The sequence below is a fragment of the Vidua chalybeata genome, unplaced genomic scaffold (genome assembly GCF_026979565.1).
Source record: "Vidua chalybeata isolate OUT-0048 unplaced genomic scaffold, bVidCha1 merged haplotype W_reject_6, whole genome shotgun sequence".
NCBI classification, from domain to species: domain Eukaryota; kingdom Metazoa; phylum Chordata; class Aves; order Passeriformes; family Viduidae; genus Vidua; species Vidua chalybeata.
Genome location: NW_026530355.1, coordinates 895997 through 923498, shown reverse-complemented (window position 1 = coordinate 923498; position 27502 = coordinate 895997). Strand labels below are relative to the sequence as shown.

The 27502-nt window shown below is 50.7% G+C and overlaps 1 protein-coding gene across 2 annotated transcripts; it reads left to right on the top strand.

The window, feature by feature from the left end:
* The first annotated feature begins 8152 nt into the window (after positions 1 to 8152).
* Positions 8153 to 14870, top strand: LOC128783251 (uncharacterized). Of its 2 annotated transcripts, XM_053933897.1 has the most exons (14): positions 8153 to 9801; positions 10174 to 10238; positions 10682 to 10830; positions 11153 to 11300; positions 11546 to 11733; positions 11821 to 11958; positions 12234 to 12348; positions 12522 to 12662; positions 12857 to 13033; positions 13167 to 13322; positions 13482 to 13583; positions 13830 to 13932; positions 14205 to 14261; positions 14552 to 14870. In XM_053933897.1, the coding sequence occupies exons 1-14, from the start codon at positions 9681 to 9683 to the stop codon at positions 14749 to 14751; spliced, it is 1860 nt and encodes a 619-aa protein (XP_053789872.1). In that variant the 5' UTR covers positions 8153 to 9680; the 3' UTR covers positions 14752 to 14870. The 2 variants fall into 2 exon arrangements, with proteins under 2 accessions (XP_053789872.1, XP_053789871.1); XM_053933896.1 differs by lacking the exon at positions 8153 to 9801 and having other exon boundaries at positions 9913 to 10238.
* Positions 14871 to 27502: the final 12632 nt, after the last annotated feature.

The window sequence follows — 27502 nt, the reverse complement described above, 5'->3', positions numbered from 1 at the left end:
AAGAGAGGGACAGAATCATTGAACTAGATGGAGCATCCCGGTCCGTGGAGATGATTTGGAATGGCTCCTGTGGCATTCGATTGAAGTGCAAGAAGCCTTGATAGGCTCTACAGGAACTGTACATAATAATCGACCAAAAGGGCCTCTTTGGAAGATGCTTGAACGATACGGGTCAAAAGGACACTCTGTTCTGAAAGGCCACTTAAAGCGCCAACGGTGTTTACAGATGCAGGGCGAAAAATGAAGAAGGCTGCATGTGTGCGGCAATCAGAAAATCACTGGCAGAAGCACATCATCCTTGGGCAACGGAGACAAAGCCTCCAAACCTTATGACTGAAAGCCGTGTGCTGGGCTTTTGGAAATTGGAAAGATACGCCTGTAAACATAGCATCAGAGTCATTGTGTGTAGTCGGTGTAGTGCAGGGCATTGAAGATGCTTTGCTACGGGAAACAAAAAATCAGCAGCTTGGTGAACTGTTTGTACAGTTCCATACCACGCTTCAGCAAAGAGAGCAAGAATTCTGCATGATGCATATCAGAAGCCATCAGTGGAACATTAGATTAGGCAAAGGCAATGCACGAGCAGATGAAGCAGTCAGTTGTTTTGCAATAACACCTCCAAGAAACAAATTCAAAGAAGCCTGAAATAGCCATGAAATTGTGAAAAATGCATCTTTTATGAGTGGCTTTTCACAAATATTAAAATGAATATGATATGTGTAATATGAGAAAGTTATGCTGTATTAATTCTCTTGAGTGGTGTGTTAAATATAGTTTTAGGTTATAACATAATGTTAACATAGAAACTCTGCGATGTAAGATTTTTTACTAGCTCAAGAAAGGGATAAGATAATGGGGATACCAATATTTCCTGCGGGAACACGCCCGGGCTTGCCCCATTGCTGAGCTCAATGGCAGCGCTGGGGTGGTTTAACCCCAGAGACACCCTTTGGCTCACCCAGAGGCTGCAGGTGGCTGCAAGCTTGCCAGAAACCCCAGCGGACGGTATTCCTCAGTGGAGAGACTTTGGGCTATGGTGAAGGAAGGAGTCACTTCTGCCAGAGGGTTAAATCCAGAGTGTTTATTCCAGCTACGAGCTTCTGAATCCAGCAACAGCTCCAACAGAAGTGCCAACCGCATGGCCGGTACCCGGTTTTATCCTGGGGGCAGGGGGGAGGGCAGGGGCAGGGAATTAACCAACAGGTGAGGGGAGATGGGTCCCAGGGAGAAAAAGGCACCTAGATTGCCCAATACTCCCTGGGAGGCAGGGGGAATCTTTTGAATGTGCCAATCACTCGATGCCCTGTCTGGACTTCTTCCAAGATTGACAAGTAGGGCTCACAGCAGGTGTTGGAGTGGGGGAAAGCGGAAGGGCTTATACATCTAGGAGGGAGAAGACACACCACAACAATAAGATAATCAAGAAACTCTGCAGAGAGATAGCAGTGACAGGACACAAAGAGTTACGGCCTCCTTATCGGAAAAGACAAACATTCTTCTACCTTCTCTCCATCTTTATGGAAGCACCAGGATTAAGGGGAAGAAGTTGACAAAAACCAGAAAAGTTCTTAATTTGCAAGGAATTTATGCATCATATATGAGATAGATGAATATGCAACAGACTGTTGCTTTTAAGGGTTATTCCTTTGTTCGCAAGGCATGTTTTTGGCAGCTTAGTGCCCAAGAACATCCGGACGTCTGTAATTCTTTGCTTTTAATTCTCTTGTAATTGACCTAACCCGAAATTTTTATTGCTCTAATTGTATTGCTATTTTTATAACCATTTTATTATTATTAAACATTTAAAAATTCTAAAAACAAGTGATCGCATTTATCACAAAATGTTTCATCCAAATGCATAATCATTGCATCGACAGAACAGAATCTCTTTGGCAGATGCAAAAGGAATTGTTTGTTCCTGTCCTCAGTGTAGTCATCATGGGCCTGGTATAGGGTTTAAACCCAAAAGGTTTAAAAGCATTCCAAATTTGGGAAATGGATGTAACACATGTTCCTGAATTTAGAAAGTCTAGATGTGTCCATGTAACAATTGATACATACTCTCATTTCATTTGGGCCACTGCCCAGGATGGAGAAAAGGCAGTTCATGTTGAAAGACATTTAACAGCCTGTTTTGCAGTTATGGGAGTGCCTGCAGGAATCAAAACAGATAATGGTCCTGCTTACAGTAGTTTATGGGTTGCTAGATTTATGATAACATGGGGTGTGAAACATGTCAGGGGAATTCCACACTCCCCTACAGGACAGGCCATAGTCGAGAGAGCAAATCGCACAATAAAAGAATACTTGAGGAAACAAAAGACAACTGAGATTGATGCAAGTAAACGGTTAAATAAAGTATTTTTTACATGGAATTACTTGTCTCTAACAGAAGGAAGAGAGGGGCCTCCTGTTGTTATACATCATCAGGCTATTCAAAACAGTCAAAATCAAACCATTCCTGGGATGCAAGTTCATTCTAAAAACATGTGACTATGGGCAACTGGGAGGGACCCAGTCCAGTGCTCTTTATCGGTCAAGGATATTTCTGTATTTCCACAGGTAAAGAACCTTTGTGGGTCCCTAGCAGATTTGTCTGCTCTGCATGTCAACCCCAGCAGAATGAAGGGAATATCGATATCAACTCTACTTCTTCCCAATTTTCAAGAGATTCCACAAAGAACTCGGACCAATCCCACCTTCCATAGAAGACGTTGTGTCAAAAATAATGGCAGGACAATCATTTGGACTGCTAGCTTGTAATGCTGTGTTAAGAAAGTGCTATAAAAACTCTGTTTGTGAGAATTGTGGAAAGCAAGCTGACATAGTGTTACATTGCAGTAGTTGTGGAAAGAATTTTGTTATACAGTGGAACCACTTGCAAACTGATCATGCTTTGTGCTCAGACTGCTGAGATGTCATTGTTAGTATTACCTTTGAAGAACCTGGTAGAGCATTTCTGAACCTTGAGCCAGATCAGCCTTTTCCAGAAACATGGATACCAGAAAAGATTGAAGGCCTATACAAAGCTTTCTTTTGGCATCCTTTAACCAAGGCTTACACTGTTGTCTTAGCCACAAAAAGAACTCAAGCTCTTAGCCTATGGTGTTCATCTTGCCAGTTAGGAACAAGAATTACAAAATTCTTGTTTCATTTGATTATAGGGCTGTTAGGACTGACAAAGCTGTCCTTGAAGAGGACAGCATGGATTAACATCCAACCATGCACAAATATGTGGGTTACCTGGGCCAATCAGACAGGGCAAAAATCATTCTGTTTATCACTAGCTACCCCCTCTGATCCCTTTTGTACTTGCTTCATCGGAGTTCCTTTGAACAATCTCACAGAATTCAGGCCTTGGACAAAAAGTAAAGTCTATCCCAAGCCTGAACAAGCAGCAGATGAGTTTTGTACTACCGCCTGTTGTTGTTGTGGCAGGACAGGAACAAAGAACTCCAGTTCAGAAGTGAGAAGGAAAACTGATTTATTTCAAATGCACCACTCTCTTTAGAGAGAACATTGTGCAGACAAATTTCATTGGTCTTAAAGTAAAAACATCTCACACCATTGTTGTGCTCTGAATGATGCACGGTGGCAGAATATATCTATAAACAATATGAACAACAAGAGACATCGTGAATTCTTTACATTCTTTTCCAACTCTCTCCCTGGCCCAGCCTGGTAGAAATCTCTCTTTTTCTCTCTGACTGAACTGAGAATATCCACAAGGATGAAATGAAACAAAAGGCATTCCAATTAATTGCTGCAAACAACTCAACATTTTGACCAACCCCCCTAGGGTCCTGAGCATTCTTAATTGCAGAAAGGACTGAATGTTACAGGTATAAAAAGAACCTCAGGAGCTTGACATGTCAGGGTCTGCTCCAGGAAATTACTGTCTAGTTTTTGGATTTCAGAGAAAGGACATTAGCTCCGAAAACCTTCAGGCATTCAAACCAAGAAGTAATAGTACTTGTATTGCCCCTGGATCCCCTTGGAACAACAACATTCCTGCTGTTTGTGACAATTGGATTTGGCCTGTTCCATGGTTTAGGGCCACGGCACAGATGTAACCTCCAGGAGTATTCCTCATTTGTGGGGATCGTGCCTGGCCTGCCATACCTGCTAAAGCAGCAGGAGGACCGTGTTACTTTGGCAAATTAACATCATTTGCCCCCAGCATCCAACAGGTACTCAACATAAGTCACAAGTCTCAACGTGTTAAGCGTAGCGTACACCAATTAGAATTAGGACCTGACTGTAGAGATGATGTTCAATTGTGGGGACGACCATCTGTCATTTTAGCATCAATTTTTGCACCAGGAGTTGCTTCCGCCCGAGCTTTTGAACTAATGAGACGACTGGCTTGTTGGACAGGGAAACAAAGTAATATCACCTCCAAAATATTAAGTGAGCTCACCACTGACGTTGGCAGTAGACGACACGCTGGATTACAGAATCGTGCCGCACCTGAATTCTTGTTACTGGCTCAAGGACATCGCTGTGAGGATTTTGAAGGAATGTGTTGCATGAATCCTTCTGATCACTCTGCTTCCATTCACAAGAGACTTTCCCTACTTCAAGAGAATGTGAAAAAGCTTACTATTGTTGAAAATCCCTCTGACAAATGGCTCAAGGAATGTGGAATTACTGGAAGGCTGAAAACCTTCTTGATGGAAGGAAGTAGAATCCTTCTTGTCACTTTTGCTGTACTTATTATCTTTGGCAGTATTTTTTCGTGCATGAAGAAAACTTTAGAGTCTATTGTAAATAGAGCCTGGGTTGTCCAGAAAGAAAGAGGGGAATGTGTAGAGGAATTTCTCGTGGAACCAGGGCATGATATCCTAGATGATGTTCATGTGCAGGAAGTGCTGGCAGGAGCGTCTTGTGGGAACAGGGCTCTGGGCTCTGGCTGGAACAGCCTGGTTTTGCTGCCGTGACCCCAGGTAGGAGTTGAGGCAGGTGAAAAGGCAGCGGGCAGCTTGTGTTTGTAGAGGGCCTGGGGCTGCACCTCTGAACCTCCACCTGGAAACACACTTGGGGGAATAGGAGCTACAGCTGGAGTGCCTGTCCTGAAAGGACCTGAAGTCACTCGGCCTTGCCAGCTTTTCTTAAGAGTGTGTTGGTGTTCCCCAGGAAAGCTACACATTTCGGGAAATGCCTTTGGAGGAAAGGGGCTTGCTTCTCAAGGGAAGTGCTTCCCAGGAAGGCAGGTGCAAGTGTCCCCCTTTGTCTCTCTGTGGTCCTTTCAGTCTTTGAGGCTCGTTGCACTTGGCAGAGGGGCAGGGCAAGGGAGAAGGCTGTGAAGAGCAGGTTTGGCATCCGCCTGGACCTATGGAGACCAACCCAAGTACCTGCAGCAGGGTGTGTTCCCCCCTTTGGACACAGGTGTGAGCAGGAGCATCTCTGCCCAGCCACGAGCCCCAAAGCTCTCTTTGAGAGCTGTGAATTAAAAGGCCTTTATGCACACACTTTTCACATCTTCCCTGTCTGCTGGGTTTCAACTCTTGGCAATATGCATTTGCCTCTTCCTTGGGGGATGCTGCTGTGGCCCAGGGCCAGCACAGAGCTGGGCTGTGTGGACCACGCAGCGTGGAGAGTCTTGTTTGATCTTGGTGTGTCCCTGGCCTCAGAAAAGGCAGGGAAGGTTTGCCTCCCAAGGCATCCTGCTCATTGGCTCTCCCTGTGCATCTTGGAGAGAGCAAGGTAGGCATTTCTGGCAGCTGGGCATCAGCAGGCCTTAAAATGGGGCTGTGTTGTGGAGTGAGCCCAGCTGAGATACCCTGAGAGGAGCCCAGTGCTCCTTGCTCCCCTGTGCTGACACGTGAGCGTTTCTCTGGTTTCGGGATGACCCTGGCTGTGTCAGGGGGTGCTACGTGGACACGAGACAGCCGGTCCCGTCCCGCTGGGTCCCAGCAGTGCCTCGCAGCAGTCCTGCATCCACGTCAGGATGCTGGCCAAGAGAGGTCCTGGCAGCTGAGGCAGCTGATTTTAAGCTGGTGCAGGTGCCTACAGGTAAAGGCCAACGGTGTTCCCTCAGGATACAGCAGTCCTGAGGGGTCTCCCTTACTAAAAGAAATCGGCAGACAAATGCACTGTCTGCCAAAAGCCCTTTTACTGACCTGGCAGGAGGGCAGGGGTCTGCACCCACTGAAATGTTTCTCCACCACCTATAAATTTCAGGGGGTTGATGTAGGAATTGTATCAAACATACCATCCATCTTTACACTGCTGAGGTGATTCGATAGGCAGGGGGTCAGAAATACATTGTGTCAGATTGCTGTACTTGAAGCTGATGTCCAGGCCCTGGCCAGGAGCCGTCTCCATGCCCCAAAGCAGCACAAAGTCTTCCTCATGGCTTCCCTGCACAGGGCTGACTCCACACTTGCCCTTAGTTCTTCTGCTAGACTATGGCTAAAGCTTTTTGTCAGGTCACTCTCAGGTCAAGTAAAGGCCTGCCAGGTTTTTCTTATGCTAACTGCTGCTAAGTACTTCCGTATGTCTGTGCTCATTACTTGTTTACTCCTGTGAATTGCTTGTGCTTCCTTCTGTCAAACAAAGGCCTTGTTTCCTTGCCAAAGGTGCCTGAGGCCACCCGCTCCTTGTGGCAGCAGTTGCTTTCCTGTGGAATGTTCTACCTCCCCGAGAGTAAAGAGGGAGCTGGAGAAAGAGCTTGCCAGGCTGCTCTCCATCCTTCCCCAGCACTCGTGGGTCAGTGGAGAAGTCCGAGCTGAGCACAAAGGTGCAAATGGAACAGCCGTGCACAGGAAGGCTCGGTGGGAAGGATGATCCAGGAACCATAGGCCTGGCAGCCTGAGCTTGCTCCAGGGGAAGGCCTTGGAGCAGATCCTCCTGAGTGCCATCCCACGGCACCTGCAGGGAACCAGGGCGTCTGCTGGAGGCTGGGAAAGCTCTGTGGAGGGACGGGGACAGCTGGGGCTCCTGGCAGGGTGTTGAGGGCTTCTGTGCGGGAGTTTGGGGGGGTTGCTGCTGGTGGGGTGTTGGAGAAGGAGTTGTGTGGAAGGTGAGAGGTCTAGGCTGGAATTGGAGTCAGTTGGAAGGCAGCATCTGTGCTTTGGCACAGCTTTGGTTAGGGAGAGCAGAAAGAATATCTGTGACTTTTCCTCTTCATGCTCCTGATTCTGCTGCAGGGAACAAGAGGGGAGAGCTGTACTTTACTGGCCATTTAGATATCTGTACCAGGGGGAGGATTCGCCCTTTTGCCATCTACTCATTTCTTTGGGCTGCTTTTGTACCACTGAGTGGACTTTGATTTCTTGAGAGCTTTTATTCCTTAAGAGAATTAGGATATTATCATCCCTTCATAGAAAACCAAAGAATGGCCCTTGGTTTTGCCCTTTTTTTGTGTAGTCTTAGGTTCTGTGAAGTGACCCTCAGTGGATGAGGTTAAGGCAAATGAGTTGCTGCTTTGAGATGGGAAGCAAAATTCCAAATCTTCACCTCCTCAGGCCATTCCAATTAATTTGGGAAGTTTGCAATTTTTTGGAACTGCTTGAGTTGAGCAATGGGAAGGAAAGCTTTCCTGAACTGAGGATTCTTACTTACCAGATTCTTCCGTGCCTTGGCTACTAAGGTGTTTTTGTGCAGAAGGCAAGAACTTCAATGAGAAAATAATTTCAGCATGGAGTAAGAGCTTCTGACAGAGACCAAATGTTGCCAGCAGTTGCTCCAGGTGCTCCTGCCAAGAGCCCCTGCAGGTAGGAGCGCAGCCCCCAATGCACGTGGGCTTTGGCTCCCTCTGGCACAGAAGCCCCCCACGGGCACAGGTCTCTGGGGCAGGAGAAGGGCACCAGAGCTGCCAGGGCCCAGGGGGTGGCAGGTCTGCTTGGGCAGGGACTCTGCCACACCTGCTGATGTCAGCGCTCCCCGGGCCCCAGGGCTCCGAGCAGCATTGGTGCTCTGGCCCACACGTTCCTTGTCTGTGTCACACCTGCGGGTTTAGGATGGCCACCAGCCGGGACGTGTCCCAAGGAGGCCGTGCCAGCTTCTGTGGAAGGCCCCGTGCCCTTCCCAGCACAGCTGCGTCAGCAGCCCTGGGGGCTCCTGTCACGATCCGCTTCTTGCGGGGTGTCGTGATGGTTCTTTTCACCGATCCCAAAAGTGCAACAAAGGCAAACAACAAGGGACTATCAGTTAATCACAACAAATGCTCCTTTATTAGGGGCCAAAACAGTAAATGCGATAGTGGGGATCAGAAAGGAGATAGAAGAATAGAGAGAGAGAAGAGGAAGGATATGGGAATAGCTACCAACACAGGCGAGATCCTCAGTGGTCTGGACGATGGGGATCCGTCTGTCGTGTCGGGGAAGTCTTCGAAGTTCTGGTTGACTCAGGGGTCCAATTATAGTCCACAGAGGAAAGAGGGGGGAACAAGTGTAACAATGAAAGTCCATTGTAATTGCCCCGAGGGAACAGGTGAGTCCACAGAAACCACCAAAGCAAGACGAATACAATGAAGAATAAGTCCATTTGAATCACTGAAGGGAAACAGGTCATGTCATTAGTGGTCAGACCACCAATTTCCCCTCCTCCCTATAGCAGGGGTCTCAGTCTCAGTCCTTGGGAGGAGGGTTCTCATTCTTTGTTTGTCACAGTGGTAACAAGGCAGAAGAGGGGTCTTCAATGAAGGACCCCGGGAGTCACCCCAAAAGTTCATTTGGCTTAAGAACGGAGATTAGAAGCAGGCCGCGCATCAGGCTGTCCCGTGCTGGGTCCACGTCAGGTCTTTGCCAAGTCCTTGCCAAGTCCTTGCCAAGTTCTTGCCAGGTCTTGTTTGGAACAGCTAGCATGACGGTTCAGTGGTTGCACCTGCACTGTGTCCTGTTCTAAGCCGGAACTGCAGTGGAGGAAGGGATTCTTTCTCGTGGCAATCGGAAGGCAGAATGGAAAATGAGGGGCTTCAGACGGGCTCTTACAGCTCCTTCTGCTGCCCTGAGCCCGCAGAGCAGGGCAGCGTTTGCTGATGGTTTCAGCCATTCCTAAAGACCCTGTCGGGCTGTCTTAGACACTTGGGGTGAGGAATTCCTTCCAACCTGGGCCACTTTGGGTGGGCCAGGGGCGGCCCCAGGGTAGGGGGCAGTGTGTGCATGGGCGCTTTGTGACACGGTGCAGCATGGTCACCGTGTCATGGAACAGGACAGCGTGTCCAAGGGCCCTTTGTGACACGGGGTGACATAGGAGCTGGCGGTGACAAGAGCACGCCAGAGTGCTTGGAGCACGCGACGGGACAGGACGGGACAGAGCGGTGCCGTGAGGAGCCCCCGCACAGCGCACTCGTTCGTGTCTGACCCGGAGCTTTTCCCAGGCGTTATTCCTGCAGCTGACCTCGAGGCCAGACCACAGGACTTGCTGACCTGTGGCCTTCCTGAGGCTTCTCTTCTGCAGGTGCCCTTGAGGGCAGACCGTGGGACTTGGTGCCCCGGAGGCATCTCCCATCCCTGCCACCGGTGCCCTCGAGGCCTGACCACAATCAATCCTTGACAGGAGTCTCCTGTCCTTGTGGCAGGAGCCCTCAAGACCAGAGTGCAGGACTTGCTGTCCTGTAGCCTTCCTGAGGCTTCTCTCTTGAAGGTGCCTTCCAGGCACGACTGCAGGACTCGCTGACTCGGAGCTTTTCCGAGGCATCTCTCCTGCAACTCGCCACAAATCCAGTCACTGCCATGGAGCAGAGATCCCTGAGAGGGCCCAAGCTGGCCTGGGTGCAGGAGGAGGAAGAAGGCCCTGGAGCTGCCCCAATAGTGGAGATCAAAGAGGTGTTGCGGTTCAAGACTCTACAGGAGGGTGAGTGGCAGAGCTGGGCTTAGGGTTGGTGCCTGCAGCCAGCTTGGCACCATTGCATTCCATCCCACTGCATGCCATGCCATGCCATGCCATGCCATGCCATGCCATGCCATGCCATGCCATGCCATGCCATGCCATGCCATGCCATGCCATGCCATGCCATGCCATGCCATGCCATGCCATGCCATCCCATCCCCTGGGGACATGCCCATGGACAGGACGGAAGAGGGGCCGGGCAGACGCCCCGCAGCGGCCGTGCTCCATCCCCTGGGGCATCCCGGGGCTGTCCCTGCCTGGGGAGCTCAGGGCTGGGCTGTGTTCTCCGGCCTCTCCCGCAGCCCCTCAGCTCTGGCTGCGCTCGCTCTTTGCCAGATGCAGCTGTGGACCGCACACAAGAGCAGGACCCCGCCCATGGCCTCTTCCGCAGAACAGTGGAGGTACCTGCAGCCATCCCCACCTGGGCTGGGCCTGCTGTCACCGCTCAGCCGAGCACCGCGCTTGGAGCATTCCGTGGAACATCCCTGGCTTCCTGCCCTTCTCCTACACCTGCTTTGCAAATTCATCAGGAGGATTCAGGAGGAAGAGAGCAGCACCATGGGCACAGGGCTCAGAGCATATTCACACACCTTCAAAACCAAGACCTGTGCTGCCCTGCTGGATATGCTCATAGAGGGGGGGTTTGCAATCCAAAGCAAATAAGCGGCCTGTGGTTTGAGGGTTTGATCCTCCCAGGAATTGCTTGGCCTCCCAAGCCACTCCTGCTGGTCACTGGAAGCCTTTGAGGCCATGGCAGTGTGGTGGGAAGGGAAGCACTTCTCTGGGGAAGCTGGGGACATTCCTCCCTCTGGCAGCTTTCCAAGTCTCCCCGTGCCTTCTCCAGGTGCCCGCCATGGTGAGGTACATCCACCAGTGGCTCATGGACAATCAGTTTGCTGAGCAGAGGCTGAACAGGGCCCTGCTGGATCTCACCGAAGAACAGCCTGGTGATGTAGTAATGACACTCCTGTGTGTGGCCCCATCCTGTGACAGGTATGGGGCCACCTGCCCAGAGGGCTCAGGGCTCCCCAGCCCATCAGCCTGTACAGCCTGTGCCAGGTGTCTGACCAACAGAGAGTCCCCAGGGCCCTCTGGCTGCTCCCTTTGCCAGCCCTGGCACCTCAGCCCCCGAGCCTGCTGCCATGCTCCCTCGCTGCCCCTCAGGGGCCTGTCCCCACAGGCCTGGGCTGCCTGGGTGCTGCTGGCGAGGGGCAGTGGGCAGAGGCAGAGCCGGCAGCCAGCTCAGGTCCCCGCTGCTGCCCAGGCCACGGTGCTGTGTCCCAGACCCCCCTGAGACAGAGCTCTAACCCCGCAGAGCTGCTTTCACCATGTGGAAGAGCATCATGTGCTCGCCCAGGACTGCCGAGCCAGTGCAGCTGATGCTCCTCGATGTGCTGGGGAGTTGGCCAGAGCACAGCACGTTCACCTCTGATGGGGACAAAACGGGTGTCTTTGTCCTGGCTGTGAGTTTCTGCAACTGGCCTTTGCTGGTCCCAAGGCCACCTGCCCAGCAGCTCTCCATCCTCCTTGCCCCACTGCATCTCCCTGCCTCAGGCGCTGGGCTGAAACCTGGCCTCGGGGCAGCTTCAGGGGCACCAGGCCCGCTGCTCCCCCTGCGTCTCTCTGGGCCTCTCCCTCCCGTGCTCGGGCACTGCCACACGGACACCTCGGCACTGAGCGCTGTCTCGGGGGGCTTTGTCCTTTGCAGGCAACTGTGGTGATGTGGAAGATCCTCCAGGTGCCCTGTGTCCCACATACGGTGACGGTGTATTTCCCCCACCTACTTGTGCATCTGCTCTTCCAAGTGTTCTTCAGCACTCTGGATATGCCAGAGGAGGTCGATACCTTCTGGAAGGGATGCCAGCAGCAATACGGCCTTGCCACCAGCCCCAACAGGTACTCCATCCCACTCCTCTGTCCCTGCCACATCCCTGGGCAGGAGCCAGTGCTCCCAATGTTACCTGGGCTTTGCTCTGCACGCAGGTTTGCAGTGCGGACCCTGAAGTCCCTGCTCTGCCAAATGGAGCACGAGGATGTGGTGCTGGCAATGGAACGCAAGCGTGGCTGGGACACGCTGCTGTGTGCTGACACCCACCACTATGCCGTGGGTCTGCTGGCCAGGTGAGACCCCCTTCTCCCCGCTGCCTCTGACATTTGTGCTCTGTGCCCAGGGTGCCCCACACAGTCCCAGTGGTCGTGGGCCAGAGGGCCTTGTCACCGAGGCACAGCCAAGCAGACTGGAAAAGGCTGGCAGAGGAGGGTACCCACAAGGAGCCGCCTCCCAAATAGCCCAGGGCCCCTTGCAGGGTGCTGGGGAAAGACCAGACCTCTGTGAGTCTGTCCTGGGAGAGGTTTGTCCCCCGGCCCAAAGTCTTGGTTACTTTTTCTCCTGCCAGGGAGATATCCCGTGTCTCCATCCCCTTGTGCTCCCGGATTGCTCGCTACCTGCTCCAGCTGCTCAACACACTGGAGCCACGCTGGGAGCTGCCCGCCCTGGCGTTCCTTGTGGAGGTGAGCCTGATGGCCAGCGCTGCCTCGCTCAGCTGCCTCCCAGCTCTCTGCCCTCTCGTAGCCGCAGCTGCCTGGGACGGGTGCCCGCGCCCTGTGCTGCTGCCTGGGCCCAGCCCTGGGCGGTTCCGGGCTCCTGCCGGCCGGGTCCCCTGTCACTGCCCTGTGCCTTTCAGGTCCTCGAGTGCCTGAACTTGAGTGGAGGCAGTGCTAACAGAGTCCTGCAAATCTTGTCAAGGCACCTGCACAGCAAGTGCAGGGACAGGCGTCGCCTGGCGCTCAGGGCCCTTCTCAAGCTCATTGACAATCCCTCGACGGTGAGAAGGGGGCAGCGGCTGAGGCTGCGCTCGGGAATGCAGTCGCTTGGGCTTTGCTGGGCTTTAGGCGCTGGGGGAGCTGCTCCCAGCTCTCCTGCCTCCTGCTTCAGCTGCCCAAGTGCTCCGCAACAGCCCTTTGGCCTCTAGGCCCTGCGGCAGCAGGATGGCGTTTCACAAACTTGTGTTCCGCACAGAGTGAAAAAATGGGGAGCCTGACTGAAAGTCTTGTGGAGCTCCTGTGCGACGCAGATGGAGAGATAGTTAGCATGGCTGTCATGCTCCTCAGCTTTATCTCCCGGGACAAGGACATGCTGATAGGCAGCTCCATTGCACTGCGGCTGGTTGAGGCGCTCCTGCCACTCTTTGACCACGTAAGGCTCGCTGCCTCCAGCCACAGCCACTGGCTGCTGCCCGGACACTTTGTGCCCTGTGGATTTCCAGGCCTGAGCCAAGCTGAGCCCCGTGCAGCCAATGCTCAGGTCTTTTTTTCTTCCTTTCATACAGGACAATAGCCAGGTGCAGCTGCTCTCCATCCTGCTCTTCCAAACATTGCTGTCTCTTCCACTGGGAAAGGACAAAAAGGCCCTGAAGACACACGTGCGCCAGAGCCTGCTGCCACTCTTCTTCCACTGCCATGACGAGGATGGGCGTGTGGCACAGGTGAGGACTCGTGGGCTGCTGCTGTCCCCCTGGGAGGCGGCTCAGCTGCCTCCTGCCCTGGCGCCTGCTGGGCTGCAGCCTCCTCCAGGCCTTGGCACAGGGACACAGGTCCTGCGCCCTGGGCTGTGGGGCCATCTCCGCGTCTCTGCTGCTCTCCAGGCTTCTCAGGAAACGCTGCTTTGTGTGGCCCAGTTCCTCAAGAGGAGGGATCTGGAAAAAGTGGTGAAGAAGAAGAAGCTGTGGAAGTTCACCGAGTGCCTGGTAAGGGTGGTCTGGAAGTGCCAGCCTCAGGCTGGAGAATCCCCCTGAGCGCGGTGCTCAGTGTGCGGGGCTGGCAGCTGTGCCCCTGCCCGCTGCTGCAGCCAGAGGCGGCGCGGGCTCTTCTCCAGGCTCCTGTGGGCCCGAGCTCACGGCGGTGCGGGCAGGGGAGGCTGGGGCTGGGCGCAGGGAGTGCCCGGTCCAGGGGCTGAGCCCGCGCCAAGCCTTCCCTCCTGCCGCTCTCTCCAGCTGGCAGACGACAGCAGCAGAGCGGCCGAGCACCTGCGCCAGGCCATGCCCTACCTGGAGAGCCCAGAGGAGCCCCTGCGAGAGGCGGCCATCAGGTTCCTGGGTGAGCCGCGAGCCCGGGCTCCCTCCCCGCCCCGCCGCAGCTCGGCCCCAGCCCCGCCTGCTGCCCCGGCAGCGCCATCCGGGCCCGGCGGGGTGGAGCCCCGGCTGGCCTGGGCGCTGCTGCCGCCCTCTCGCAGCCGTGCCCTTGGGCGGCAGCGTGCGGCAAGGGCCCGGCTGAGCCCTGCCGGGCCAGGAGGCCGTGTGGCCACAGGGCTGGCAGCGCCGCTGGCAGGGAGCTGTGCCGCTGGGCCGTGACAGGCTCTGTGTTGGCAGGGATGGCCGGGCGGCAGCTGAGGGGGAAGAAGGAAGAGCTCCAGCTCATCTGTGAGGGTGAGTGAGGGCAGCGGGCTGTCAGCGGGGGCTGGCGGGGGAGCTGCAAGCCGTGCCCCGGCTGCGCAGGGCTCTGCTCCCTGTGCGGACGAGGGGCGGCGTGGGCAGAGCACACGGAGATTTCAGGGCCACCTGGGGGATTCGTGGCCAGCAGCTTCGGGCTGATCCCATTTGTCCCTTATTCCCTGCTGGCTGTGACGGGAGCCGGCTGGGATGGCCCTGGCAGGGAGGTCTCCTCGGGTCCCCTCAGATCCGGGATCTGACCACGGCTCTGTTGCTCTCTCTTTCAGCCCTTGAAGGCACGGCAAATGACATCAGCGTCGCCGTTGGAAGCCTGGCAATTCAAACGTTGTACATCCTCCAGGCAGTAGAGAGAGCTGGATATTCCCTCTTGGACAGCCTGCATGATCAGCTCCGCAGGGCATGGAGGACACGGCCTCGTCTCTTGGGGCTCGGCTGGCTGCGCTGCCGGAGCTGTGCAGAGTGCTGATCCCAGAGGCTCTGTCTGCTGGGGCCACCTGAGCCAGCAGGAGTGTTTAATTTCTTCAAGATTGTTCTTTCGTTCTTTTTGCTATTCTGTAGGATATAAATATAGGATGTGTTCTAATAGACAGACTCCCAGGATCTTTCTTTTGCTGCCCAGGCTCTGCAGGGCATAGGGGAAGAGGGAGCAAAGGGTGCCTGGGCTCAGCAAGCTGCCCAGGCACGTGCAGGCTTGCAGGGAAAATGGCCAGAAGCCCCTTGGCCTTTGGTGGTTCTGCTGAAGCCTTTGTGCTGCCAACAGAGCCAGTGGGCCGGGGCAGGAGTTCCAGGGATCCCTGTGAGACCGGTGCCTGGAGATGGCCACAAGCCCTGTCCCAGGCAGGAACCGCCATCTGTGTCCTCCTGCCCGTGTGTTGCTGGCTGCATTGCTGAGGGCTCCGAGGTGCCTCTGGATGGGGCTCCTCGGGAGCTCCTGTGGGGCTGCGGCGCTGCTGCCGGGCAGGTTGGCCGGGCTGAGGGAGACCCTGAGGGGATGGGACCACCAAGGGATGAGGGGCTGCGAAAGCCCTGACAGGACAAGGCAGTGGGAAGGCACGGGGGGGATGTGGGAGGCAGTGGGTAACGTTGGCTCGAGGAGGAAAGTGGGTTGGAGCCAAAGAGACCACTCAGCCCAATGTTCATGGGGCAAACAGAGAGCGTTTGTGCTCAAGCCCTTCCTTCTAAAGGGCCTTTGAAAAAGCCAGTCTGGATAATTTCACTGGTCTGATCTCTGCGCCCCTTCAGATTCTGGCCTGTGAAATGCCTGCAGCCTTGGGAGAGATGTGATGGGCGAGGCCCCTGTCAGTCAAAGCAGGGGCTGGTCCATTCAGCCAGTACAAGGCAGCCTGCACTGTGACACATGGCAACAGAGTGCCAGGCACAGCTGCGGGTGCTCCCCATGAACCTCAGCTCTGGGACCACTGTCTGCCCCAAGCTTCAGGGCTGCAGTGGGAGCTGGGCTCTGCCCTGGGGCCATCCTGCAGGGACAGCTGCAAACAGGGAGCATTCCCTTGCCACCAAGAGCCAAGCCAGGGCTGCAGGGCAGCTGCTCCAGCCCGGACGGCACTGTTGGGTGCTGCGCTCTGGGGCTGGGGCTCCCCGCACAGGGGACTGGACTGGTGTGCCAGAGGAGACAGAGAAGCTGCAGCTTCAGCCTAACTGAGGTGGGTGCATGGGCTGGGAAGAGTGGGGAGGCCCAAGGGGATTCACAGAGCTCACCCTGCTGAAAGGACAAGGAAAAGGGAGTGGGAGCTCAGCAGTGAGGAGAGCGGAGGGCTGGAGAGCAGCTCTGAATGCCACTAAAATCCAACCAGACCTCTGAGACATTGCTGCTCCTCAGCCAGTGACAGGATGAGTCCCTAAGCCAGGGGCTCGGCCTTCCTCGTGGTGAGGCGCATCAAGGAAGGCAACAGTGCTGGGAACTCACTGGGGGAAAAGAGGGAGCAGTTGGGAAGTAAAAGGCAGGTGGGGGAGAGAATTGTTCAGCAAAGGCCTGAGCTACAGCTTGAGCAAGCTGAAAAATGGCATTTGGGGTCATCCCAGATTGATTTCATTTCAGAAGCTATTGAACAAGTTTAATTTTTGGGTGGTGGCATGTTTTCCCTTGGAGGTGTACACTCTGCAAACTTGAGCTTTGTTGCTGAAATGCTCAAGCAAGTCTGTGCTGCATGTCACACCATTTCTTCTTTGGCTGACTGGGGCCCGGTGCTGAGCTCCAGCAGAGCCCTGGCAGAGCCCAGAGCAGCCACGCCTTGGGCACAGCTGGGCTGGCTCTGCCCTCACATTGCTCTGACATCTTTGCATCAGACAAGCCCATTCCGAGCACAGCCCTGAGCTTTCTGCTTTGGCAGGTGAGCGAGACTCTCCTGCAGGCCAGGAGATTGCACTTGGGGACACACATCCCATTGGCAAGGACCAAACTCTCCACAGTCCCAGCTGAATGCCTGGACCTCCCCAGGATGGTTTGTCTGTCCCACTCTTCATTCCTTTTTGGCTGTGTGAAAAATGCATATTTTATGATTGGCTTTACGCAATAGGTACAATGAATATTATATGTGTAATGTTGGAAAGTTATGCTGTATTAATTATCTCAAGTAGTGGGTTGAATGTATTTTTAGGTTATAACACAATGTTAAAATAGAAACTATACTATGTAAGATCCTTTTTAACTAGCTCAAGAAAGAGATGAGATAATCAAGGAATTCTTCGCACAAAGATAACAATTTCAGAAACCCCTGAATTTTCCAGAGGAGAGGAATTTATGGCTTTCCTTATCAACAGAAACGAACTTCTTCAAGCCTGACTTAGACTCGAAGGTGCCTGGGGATTAATAGAAACTTTTTAGCAAGTACCAGACGAATTTCATGTTTTAAATAAAATATATGCATAATCATGAAGTGTTTTGTATATGCAACAGGCTATTGTTTTTAAGGTGATTTCTTTGTTCACAAGGCATGCTTGTTGTGGCTTAAGTGCCCGAGAGCATCCGGACGTCCGTAATTCTTTGCTTTTTATTTATTTTTTATTTTTATTACCTGTCAGTTGACTTGTAACGAAAAAACAGTCGTCATTACAGGGATGCTTGACACAGGGGCAGATGTCACAGTCATTTCATACATCTTTTGGCCCCAGGAATGGGACTTGGTTGCACCTTTGGGTTCTCTCACAGGCATAAGAGGAAGTTCCCTATGCATGCAGAGTGAGAACGCATTCGTTATCAAAGGTCCAGGAAGAAAAACAGCAATCATTCGTCCTTTCATTGTGCAAAAACTCATCACAGTGTGGGGAAGAGACCTCTTAGCACAGTGGGGACCGAGATTGGAATTGGATTTTTAATGGGGGTCACTGTGGCACTCACCACTCTGAAATTGACTTGGAAAACCAATGATCCTGTTTGGGTGGATCAGTGGCCCCTTGAACGAAAGAAATTGAGTGCATTGAAAAAGTTAGTCCAGGAACAGCTGCAGAAGGGACACATCAAACCAACAAATAGCCCATGGAATTCCCCAGTGTTTGTCATTCACAAGAAAACTTCAGGATCTTGGAGACTGCTTCACGATCTCAGGAAGATCAATGAGGTCATCTAAGATATGGGGCCACTCCAGCTGGGACTTCCATCTCTCTCAATGATCCCGAGAGATTGGTTGCTTGTCATCATCGATCTCAAGGACTGCTTTTTCAGCATTCCACTCCATCCAGATGATGCTCCACGTTTTGCATTTTCCGTCCCAAGTTTCAACAGGGAGGAACCCCTGCAAAGGTACCATTGGACCGTTCTTCCACAGGGTCTCAAAAATTCTCCGACCATCTGTCAATGGTATGTGGCTCAAGTTTTGCGTCCAGCACGGGAGAAACATCCGAAAACAAAAATCGTTCATTTCATGGATGATTTGCTCATCGCGGCACCAACAAAACAGGAGGTGCAGAGAGTCCGCAACTGTGTGATCGCAGAGGTTCAAAAAGCAGGAATGGAAATTAGTGCCTCAAAAATACAAGAAATTGCACCTTGGAAATATCTGGGACGGAGAATCACAAAGCAAACAATAAGGCCACAAAAACTGGAGATCAACACAAAAGTCACCAATCTGCAGGACTTGCAACAGCTTTTGGGGGAGATCAACTGGATGAGACCGATCTTGGGAATCACAAATGATGACTTTTTGTCACTGCTCGATCTCCTGAGAGGGGACAACAACATCAGATCTCCCAGAACTCTCACGCCTGAAGCACGGAAAGATCTTGAAAAGATCACAGATATGATTCAACAGAGACAGGCACATCGCTTTGCGGAATCGTTGCCTTTCCATTTGGCGGTGTTGGGGGAAACAGCACAACTGCATGGGTTGATTTTTCAATGGGATTCATCTCAAGGAGACCCTCTTCTGATGATAGAGTGGGTTTTTTTAGCTTACAGGCCCTCAAAAACAATTCTCACAGACTTGGAGATGATGGCTCAGATCATCATCAAAGCAAGGACAAGGTTGCTGACAATGTCAGGCAGAGATTTCTCAATCATTCATTTACCTTTGAAGAAAGATTATTTTGAATGGGCAATGCAAAACTCACAAGATATTTCCATTGCGTTGTTAGGGTATCCAGGGGTTTGCACAGATCATTTCCCACCTCACAGAATGCTAAATGCAAAAATAAGTTTTAGAGAAAAACCAAAAATAAGTCAGGGACCAGTGGAAGGGGTGACAGTGTTCACTGATAGTTCAGGAAAAACTCACAAATCAGTGATCACATGGCAAAACCCAAAAACAGAGGAATGGGAATCAGACATCAAGACAGTGCAGGGTTCACCACAAATATTGTAGAATTGGCAGCAGTGGTCAGGGCTTTTCAGTTGTTTCCGGAACCTCTCAATCTGATCACAGATTCAGCATATGTTGCGAATGTGGTCAAACGATTGGAGGGATCACTTTTGAAGCACACAGAGAACGAAATTTTATATTCATATTTATCATGCATGAGAACAATCCTAGAAAATAGGGAACACAAATACTTTGTTACACACATCAGGGCGCATTCCTCACTTCCAGGGTTTTTAGCAGAAGGGAATGCTCGCGCAGACAAGCTCACAATGTCCATCTCGCAGACACTGCCAGACATTTTTGAGCAAGCAAAATTGAGCCATGCATTCTTCCATCAAAATGCTCAAGCATTGATGGAATCCTTTCGCCTTTCAAAAAGCCAAGCGAAGGAAATCATCAGTGCTTGCCCAGATTGCCAACTTGTGCAGCCACCTGCATCCACAGGAGCAGTCAATCCAAGAGGATTGCAAAGTCTCCAGCTGTGGCAAACTGATGTCACAAAATACCCATCTTTTGGGCGGCTCAAAAACATCCATGTTTCAGTTGACACATTCTCAGGGGCAATTTTTGCATCATTACATACAGGGGAAACCTCAGAACATGCCTGCAGACACTTTTTACAAGCATTTGCATCATTAGGGGTGCCACAAGAAATAAAAACAGATAATGGACCAACCTACACAGGCAAAGTGCTTGACAGATTCTTAAAAAAATGGGGAGTCAAACACATTTTCAGAATTCCTCATTCTCCCACAGGTCAAGCAATCACCGAAAGAACACATCATACCCTGAAATCCCTTTTGGATAAACAGAAAAGGGGGGAGGCAGGTGCAACACCTTATATGCGGTTGAACAAAGCTCTGTATGTGTTGAATTTTTTAAATGGCTCTTTCTCAGAGCCCACTCCACCAATTATCAGACACCTCACGAACAACACACAAGCAAAACTAAGGGAAAATCCTTTAGTTTTGATCCAAAACCCAAAGACAGGACAAATGGAAGGCCCATTCACATTAATCACTTGGGGCAAGGGTTTCGCTTGTGTCTCCACAGGGCGAGGGCTGAAGTGGGTGTCAGCAAGGCACGTGAAACCTTACCGGGTGCAGACGCAAGCGGACACAGATCCAAGAAGCAAAGAGACAGGCACGCAAACGAAGGCAGACAACGGCGCTGCAAACATCTCATCAGACAACGATTGACAACTCAGAGACTTGGGGTTCTTCTTGGGACTCGAGTGTCATTCGGGTGTTGCTGCACTGCAAGGTTTCTCACAGAGAGTGAGGACATGAGCATGGGGTTCAGACAGATAGTGTTCATGTGCTTCATTCTTTTGCCTGTTGCCATGGGCAATAGGGCACATTTTCCCATGAGACAGCCAAAGGGAAATGTGTGGGAAACTTTGGCAAAGGCAGCAGGTCTGGACAGCATTTGTCTGACTCGTTCAAGGCCAGGGAAACCATTCTCGACATGTTTGGTAGGTGTGCCGGTGAAGGAATGGCCGATCCCAAAGAACATCCCTCCAAAGGTTCTGAAATCTTTTTCGGATCCTGAGGAAGGATGGCATGTTTGGACACAGTTCCTTCCTGTGGCTCATTTCGAACCCCAGGAATTGGACATCTTTGGGTCAACAAGAATGAAATTTTGCATCATATTCAACCCATCGGGAGTGACAGAGACAGATAACCACACGATAGATGTCACTCCAAACCAGCTCTTTTACAGAAATGCATCATCCTGGTGCAATTACACCAAGATGATGAGCAAACTATCCCTCCAGAATCCAGCCGTTTTACCAAAAGGAATTTTCTTGATTTGTGGGGATAGAATTTGGCCTGTTATCCCCGCAAAAATCAGGGGCGGTCCATGCAGCATTGGAGAACTCTCATTGATAACACCCAATTTGAAAACTTTGAGGAAACAGTCACGCAGGGAAATAAGATCCATTGAACAATATAGCCCAAATTGTGATGATGAGGTTTATACCTGAAACAAGGCTCAGAGAATTGCAGTAGCAATTTTCTCACCCCAAGCAGCATTGGGGGTGGCCTTGACACAATTGGACCACATGGCGTGTTAGCTGAGCAAACACACTCCTGCCATTTCTTCTGCACTGAGCGACATGTTAACAGATATCGACAGCGCGAGACAAGCAACGCTTCAGAACAGGGCGGCAATTGATTATTTGCTGCTATCACATGGACATGGGTGTGAAGAATTTGAGGGGATGTGCTGCATGAACTTGTCTGCTCACTCGAAATCTATCCATGAAAATATAAAACAAATGCAAAACAGCATCAGCAAATTGCAAAAGGTTGCAGGATCCTGGTGGGATGACTTCATCAACCTTTTTAGTCTCTCACCATTGTGGAGGGAGCTTTTGAAGATAGCATTTTATATCCTTACAGGATTTCTAGTTCTTCTGCTTGTTCTGCCGTGCATTTTTCTATGCATTCGGCGGGTCATGGACAAAGTGGCAAGGCAGGTCTTCTTAGTGCAAACAGGAGGGGGAGATGTCGGAACCCAAGGTGTCCCTCAGACACTCTTGGATGTTCCGGGTCCAGGGCAGAAGCCTCTGAGACCCTAGCAGGCAGCCAGAAACCCCTGTGGTTTTGAGTTTGACCCATGGAACAATTTACCAACTTTGCAGGGAGAACAAGAAATCACAAAAGTTTAGATATTATAATAGAAGTAATCACAAAGCAAAAGGTAGGATTTTTGAGTGCTGTACAGGGGGATTTTAGGCCTTGTACAGAGAGGTCTGAGTTTTGTACATGGGGGACAGAAGTTCTAAGATGGAGGGATTTGGGCGTGCCCTGTCCTCCTTCTTTCTCCTTCCTATTCCCCATGTTCTTGGTGATGTTGGCACTTACAGATTGGTTTAGAGTAGAAAGCCACTGTTCAATATAGGTAATAGGCATTGGGGAACATTTAATAAACATTTAATACGTAATGTGTAATATAAAAGATGGCACCAGCCCCTTGGGCCGGAGAGACGAAGACGAAGGGAGACAGAGAGACGAAGATGAAGGGAGACGGAGAGAGACGCAGAGGGAGAAGGAGTCAGGGAGAATGGCAGGAAGTCTGAGTGCCTTGAGATAACATGCAATAAACTGCCTTGAGACCAGACGACTGAAGACTACTGAGTCTTTCTTTGAAGGCACGGGTGGGAGGAGAGACTTTACCACCACCCGGAGTCACCACAATCTGGGGGAGATTATGACACACATTTCCCCTCCCATTTTTTGCATGCCTTCTTCTGTCCTGGGGGGTCTCTCTGGTGGTCCCTGGTGGTCGTGGACACCAATGTTCCCGTCAGCCTGGCTGAGCTGGCAGGACACTGAGGCTGGTGAATTTCAGTTCCCCTTCTCACACAATGGGCATTGTGTGCTTTCCATAGGCCCAGGGTTTTGCAGAACGAGCATTGTGTGTGCTCAGCAGGTGGAGACAATTTATCATCTGGGAACATGAGGTCACAGAGTGGGATATGACATCACAGAGTGGGTTATGTGAGGTCATCACACAACTATGGTATCATTGGCTGTCTCTGTGACATCACAGAGTCAGCTGTGACATCACAGGGCAGAGGTCTGACATCACAGAGCAGGCTATGACATCACAGAACAGGCTGTGACATTCGAGACCAGCTGTGTGACATTCGAGAAATGTAGAGGAATTTCTCATGGAACAAGGGCATGATATCCTTGATGGCATTTCTTTGCAGGAACTGGACAACCCTGGCCTGCAGATTACGGAGATACTTTAGTTACTTGAGAAGAATTTAGGACATCCTTGGAAAGACAGTAAGCTTTGTATGAATACAATAGTCTATGCTGGATGCTGAAAACTGTCACGTACTATAACCTGATCAGACGCTTGTAGTATAACAGCCAATCAATAAGTGACTTGTAGATGTAATCATATGACCTTAACCAATGAATGTTAATTAGCTATTTTATGATGTAAGGCAATAAGGAAGAAAATATGGATAAATTAGACCAAAAAGGAGGAGGACATGTAGCCATAGTGATTTGAGTGTCATTATTCCGGCCGGCTCTCCGTGGGACCCTCTTCATACTGGCACCATGAACAGGGACTCCTTTGCTTAAATGCAGATCACTTAAATGCGGAAGGCTCCCAAGCATCAGGAAAGCACCTGATTTGGGAGCCGGAGAGCTGGAGGCAGGAGAGGCCTGGTAGGCAAACGCAAGAGCAGAGTCCGGAGCTTGAGCGGCCAATCAAGCCCTGGCCAAGGTAAGACCAGGATGGAATTAGACACGGCAGTTAAATTACTGACAACTATCCTCTCAAAGAGAGGTGAGGACACCAAAGAAGAAGAAGTAATAGCCCTAATAAAATGGGCATGTAAAAAAAAAGGAAAGCTTTCTGAACCTGCCCTGCTCTTTAGTGAATCTGAATGGCAAGAGGTAGGAAACTTCCTCTGGGATATCATGATAGAAGGTGGAAAATATGGAAAAGAAGCAAGGGAGTTAGGAGTTACTTGGAAATCTATCACCAGTATATCAGAGACTATGAAAGCTGAGAAAAAGGTAGCTGCCGCAGCCATTGAGGATTTGGGAGGTGATGTGAGTGGAGCAAAGCAACAAGTTCCTTCCAAGCCGTCACATCACGCAAACATTTTTGGAGTTGGAAAGGTCCCCATGAAAGGAATCTCTGCCCCTGTTTGCTCTCATTTGCAAGAGTTGTTAAATAATCCATCACAAAAAGAGGAGGTTGCCCCATCAGAGTCTGCTGCAGCTGGTCAAAAATTAGAAAAAGTAACTGATCCCCTCTTCAAGAGAAGCCAGAGATATGGAAGCAGTGCCTGAAGCAGCAGAAATAGAAGAAATTCCTGAGGCGGTGGGTGATGCAAGGCCAAAAAAGGCAGCTTCAGCTTGCGGGCAGAAAGGAAAAGAAAAGAATGCTGCCCTTCCCTGTGCCCTCCTTTGACTGACATAGCATCAGACGAATCTATGCTGTTGGCTGAGTCCGAGGGAGAGGAAAAAGATAGAGTTAGAAGGTCAAAGCGCTCTGAATCTAAGTACAAAGCTAAAAAATCGGATTCTAATGACTCAATTCAAGAAGTGTTAAAGAAATTAGCAGAATTATCCATACGGCAGGAACAATTGGAAAAACGAACAGACCCTGTGTCAGTGCTAAAGACTATTCCGACACCCCTTTCCGTCCCAGTCCCTGTGACACCCCCTGAGGAGCCGACTGCTCCACCCATGCCCGGATGCCTTGCAATACCCCCGCAGGCACCAAGGCCGGAAAAAGATCCAATTCAACAGCGATGGTCGGGTGTGATTCGAGATGCTATCATAGAAGGTGAATGGCAGGCTGCCAGTTCTCTTGCTTGCCCTGCAATAGTCAGTAATAATTAAGCAAATTGGGAACCTCATGATTGGAAAATATTGCAACCAGCAAAACAAGCAGTTCCTACCCATGGTATTCGATCAGAAGCTACCCGACAAATTATTCCGTTTATTTCTACAGCAGATGTCCTTGCCCCTGCTGACTGTGCAAGAGTTGCTTCCCTTCTCCTCACTCTGTCTCAGTATTTGTTGTTTGAAAGAGAATGGAAAAGATTAGCAGTTGAAGAAGCAAATAAACATTTAATAGTAGGAGACCCTCTGTGTGGTATACAGGCAGACATGCTAACTGGGCAAGGACCCTATTCTAACACACAGGTTCAGCTACCATATCCTATTCAAATGCACCAAATTGCCCAGACTTTAGCCCACTGAGCTCTTTTGTCTGTACCTGATAAGAAAAATCCTGCACCTTAGACCACTGTCCGCCAAGGAAGAACAGAGCCCTGTGGACTATTCCTAGACCGTCTGTCAGCAGCAATAAAAGATAATGCAGATTTGCCTCCTGAACTCCAGGAACATATGTTCCGCACTCTCGCTTTTGAAGGAGCAAATGCCAGAACGAGAGCAATCCTGGCAACATTACCCCAAGGGAGCCCAGTTGACAAAATGCTTATGAGAGCCACTCGGGCAGAACAGAATAATCAGACAGCCGCCTTCACGGCAGCGATGAAAGAAACATTACAGGAGCAAGGTCATGTAATTGCAGCTGCTCTGTCTGGAAACAGAGGCAAGCAAGCTAAAATAAAAGGTCAAAATAACAGAAAGATTAAAACTGCTACCTGCTTCCCATGCGGTGAATTTGGGCATATGCGGCGAACCTGTTCCAAAACTGTTTGGTGTCATGTGTGTAACTCTGACACTCGTGCCACCGCTGCCTGTGCTCACAAACCGTCAAGAAACATGCAGAGCAGCGCGACCTGTCTCCGCACAAAGACACAAGTACAGACCCCTTCAACCCAACACACCCCTTCGACACAGATGAAAAATACGGTTTCCTATACCAGCGCGTCCCAGCCACCCGAGGGAGTCTCGGAGTGGACGTGGCAACCACAGTAGAGGTAACCCTGAGCAACAAAGAGGTAACATTGATTCCAGCTGAAGTAAAAGGCCCTGTGCTCAGGGCTGAGTCTCCAGCCGGAGGGCTTTTACTTGGCAGGTCGTCAACAAGCAAACAAGGAGTAATTGCATTACCCGAAGTAATAGATGCAGATTTCATAGGGCAAGTACAAACCATGGCCTGTGCTTTACAACCACCTGTAACAATTCCTAAAGGCAGCAAGATTGCACAAATACTTCCTTATGACAACTTTCTTACACATTGAGAGTATTATGAAAAACTCAAAAAACAAGGCCAAGTAGCTAAAGTAAGAGGAAATAAAGGTTTTGAATCCTCTGGATATGGTGTGTTTTTCACATTGGACCTTAATCAAAGACCATATCCGAAAATTCAACTGAAAAAGGGCAGTCAACGAATTAGTTTAGAACCATTACCAGACTCTGGAGCAGATCTCACCATCATTAATCAACATATGTGGCCTCGGACATGGGAATTACAATCTCCAGTCGCCCAAGCAGTGGGGGTGGGAGGAGCAAAAGCACCAAAACAAAGTAAAGACTTAATTACTTTGCAGTTTGAAGACGGTCAAACAATTGTAATTAAACCTTATGTAATGCAACTTCCACACACTTTACCAGGATTGATTGGACGGGATGTTTTGTCACAAATAGGACTGGTCCTGACAACAGAGCAGCATTTTGTGCCACGGCCACTGGGCGGCAGCTGCCCATTCTAAAAATTACATGGTTAACTGAAAAGCCAGTGTGGGTAGACCAGTGGCCGATGACCTAAGAAAGGCTGCGCATTGCAGAAGAGTTAGTGCAGGAACAGCTAAAAGCAGGTCACATTCAACCTTCCACAAGCCCGTGGAACACTCCTATATTTGTCATCCTGAAAAAATCTGGCAAGTGGCGACTTTTGCATGATTTACGAAAAGTTAATGATCAAATGTTAGGTATGGGTGCACTGCAAAGTGGCCTTCCTGCTCCTACAATGATCCCACAAAATTGGCAAATACTAATAGACTTAAAGGACTGTTTTTTCACAATTCCTTCACACCCTGATGATACACAGAGGTTTGCATTTACTCTGCCATCTGTCAAGCGTGCAGCCCCTGCCAAACACTATCAATTGGTAGTTTTACCCCAGGGGTCCAGAAAGAGTCCAAGTATGTGTCAAATCATTGTGGATTGGGCACTTCAGCCTGTGCGAAAGCGATGGTCTCACATGCTCATTTATCACCACATGGATGATATTTTGTTTGCTGCCAAATCTGCTTTAACAGATAGTGAATTTGAGTGGATCATCAACCATTTGCACTCCTGTGGACTGACTGTCACCCCTGAAAAGGTCCAGCGTTCTGTACCATGGAAATACCTGGGTTAGCTCATCTCAGACGCTCAGATCAGGCCACAAAAGGTAACCATCACTGCACAGATCGGTACCCTGCATGATGCTCAAAGGCTTTTGGGAGACTTACAATGGGTTCGTAATCTAGTTGGCATCACCAATGATGACCTCCTCCCCTTCCAGTCTTGGCTGCATGGCACCCAGGCACATAGTCCCGCACCTGTTCACCAGAACAACAGGCTGCCCTGCATGCAGTAGCTCGTAAGATTCAAACAGGATGGAGTAATCGCCGATTGCCAGATCAGCCATTATCTCTTCTGATCTGCAACGCCACCACTTCTCCCCTTGCCATTATCCTACAATGGCAAAAGAAAAAGGGGGAGGACACAGCAATCATTCTTGAGTGGGACTTTTTGCCAATGCAACTATGGCATCGTATTTCGTGTTGGTCAGAAGCATTATCAGCTTTGGTAAGGAAAGGGAGGGACAGAATCATTGAACTAGATGGAGCTGAGGCTGCAGACATCAGCATCCCGGTCCATGGAGATGATTTGGAATGGCTCCTGTGGCATTCGATTGAAGTGCAGGAAGCCTTGATAGGCTCTGCAGGAACTGTACATAATAATT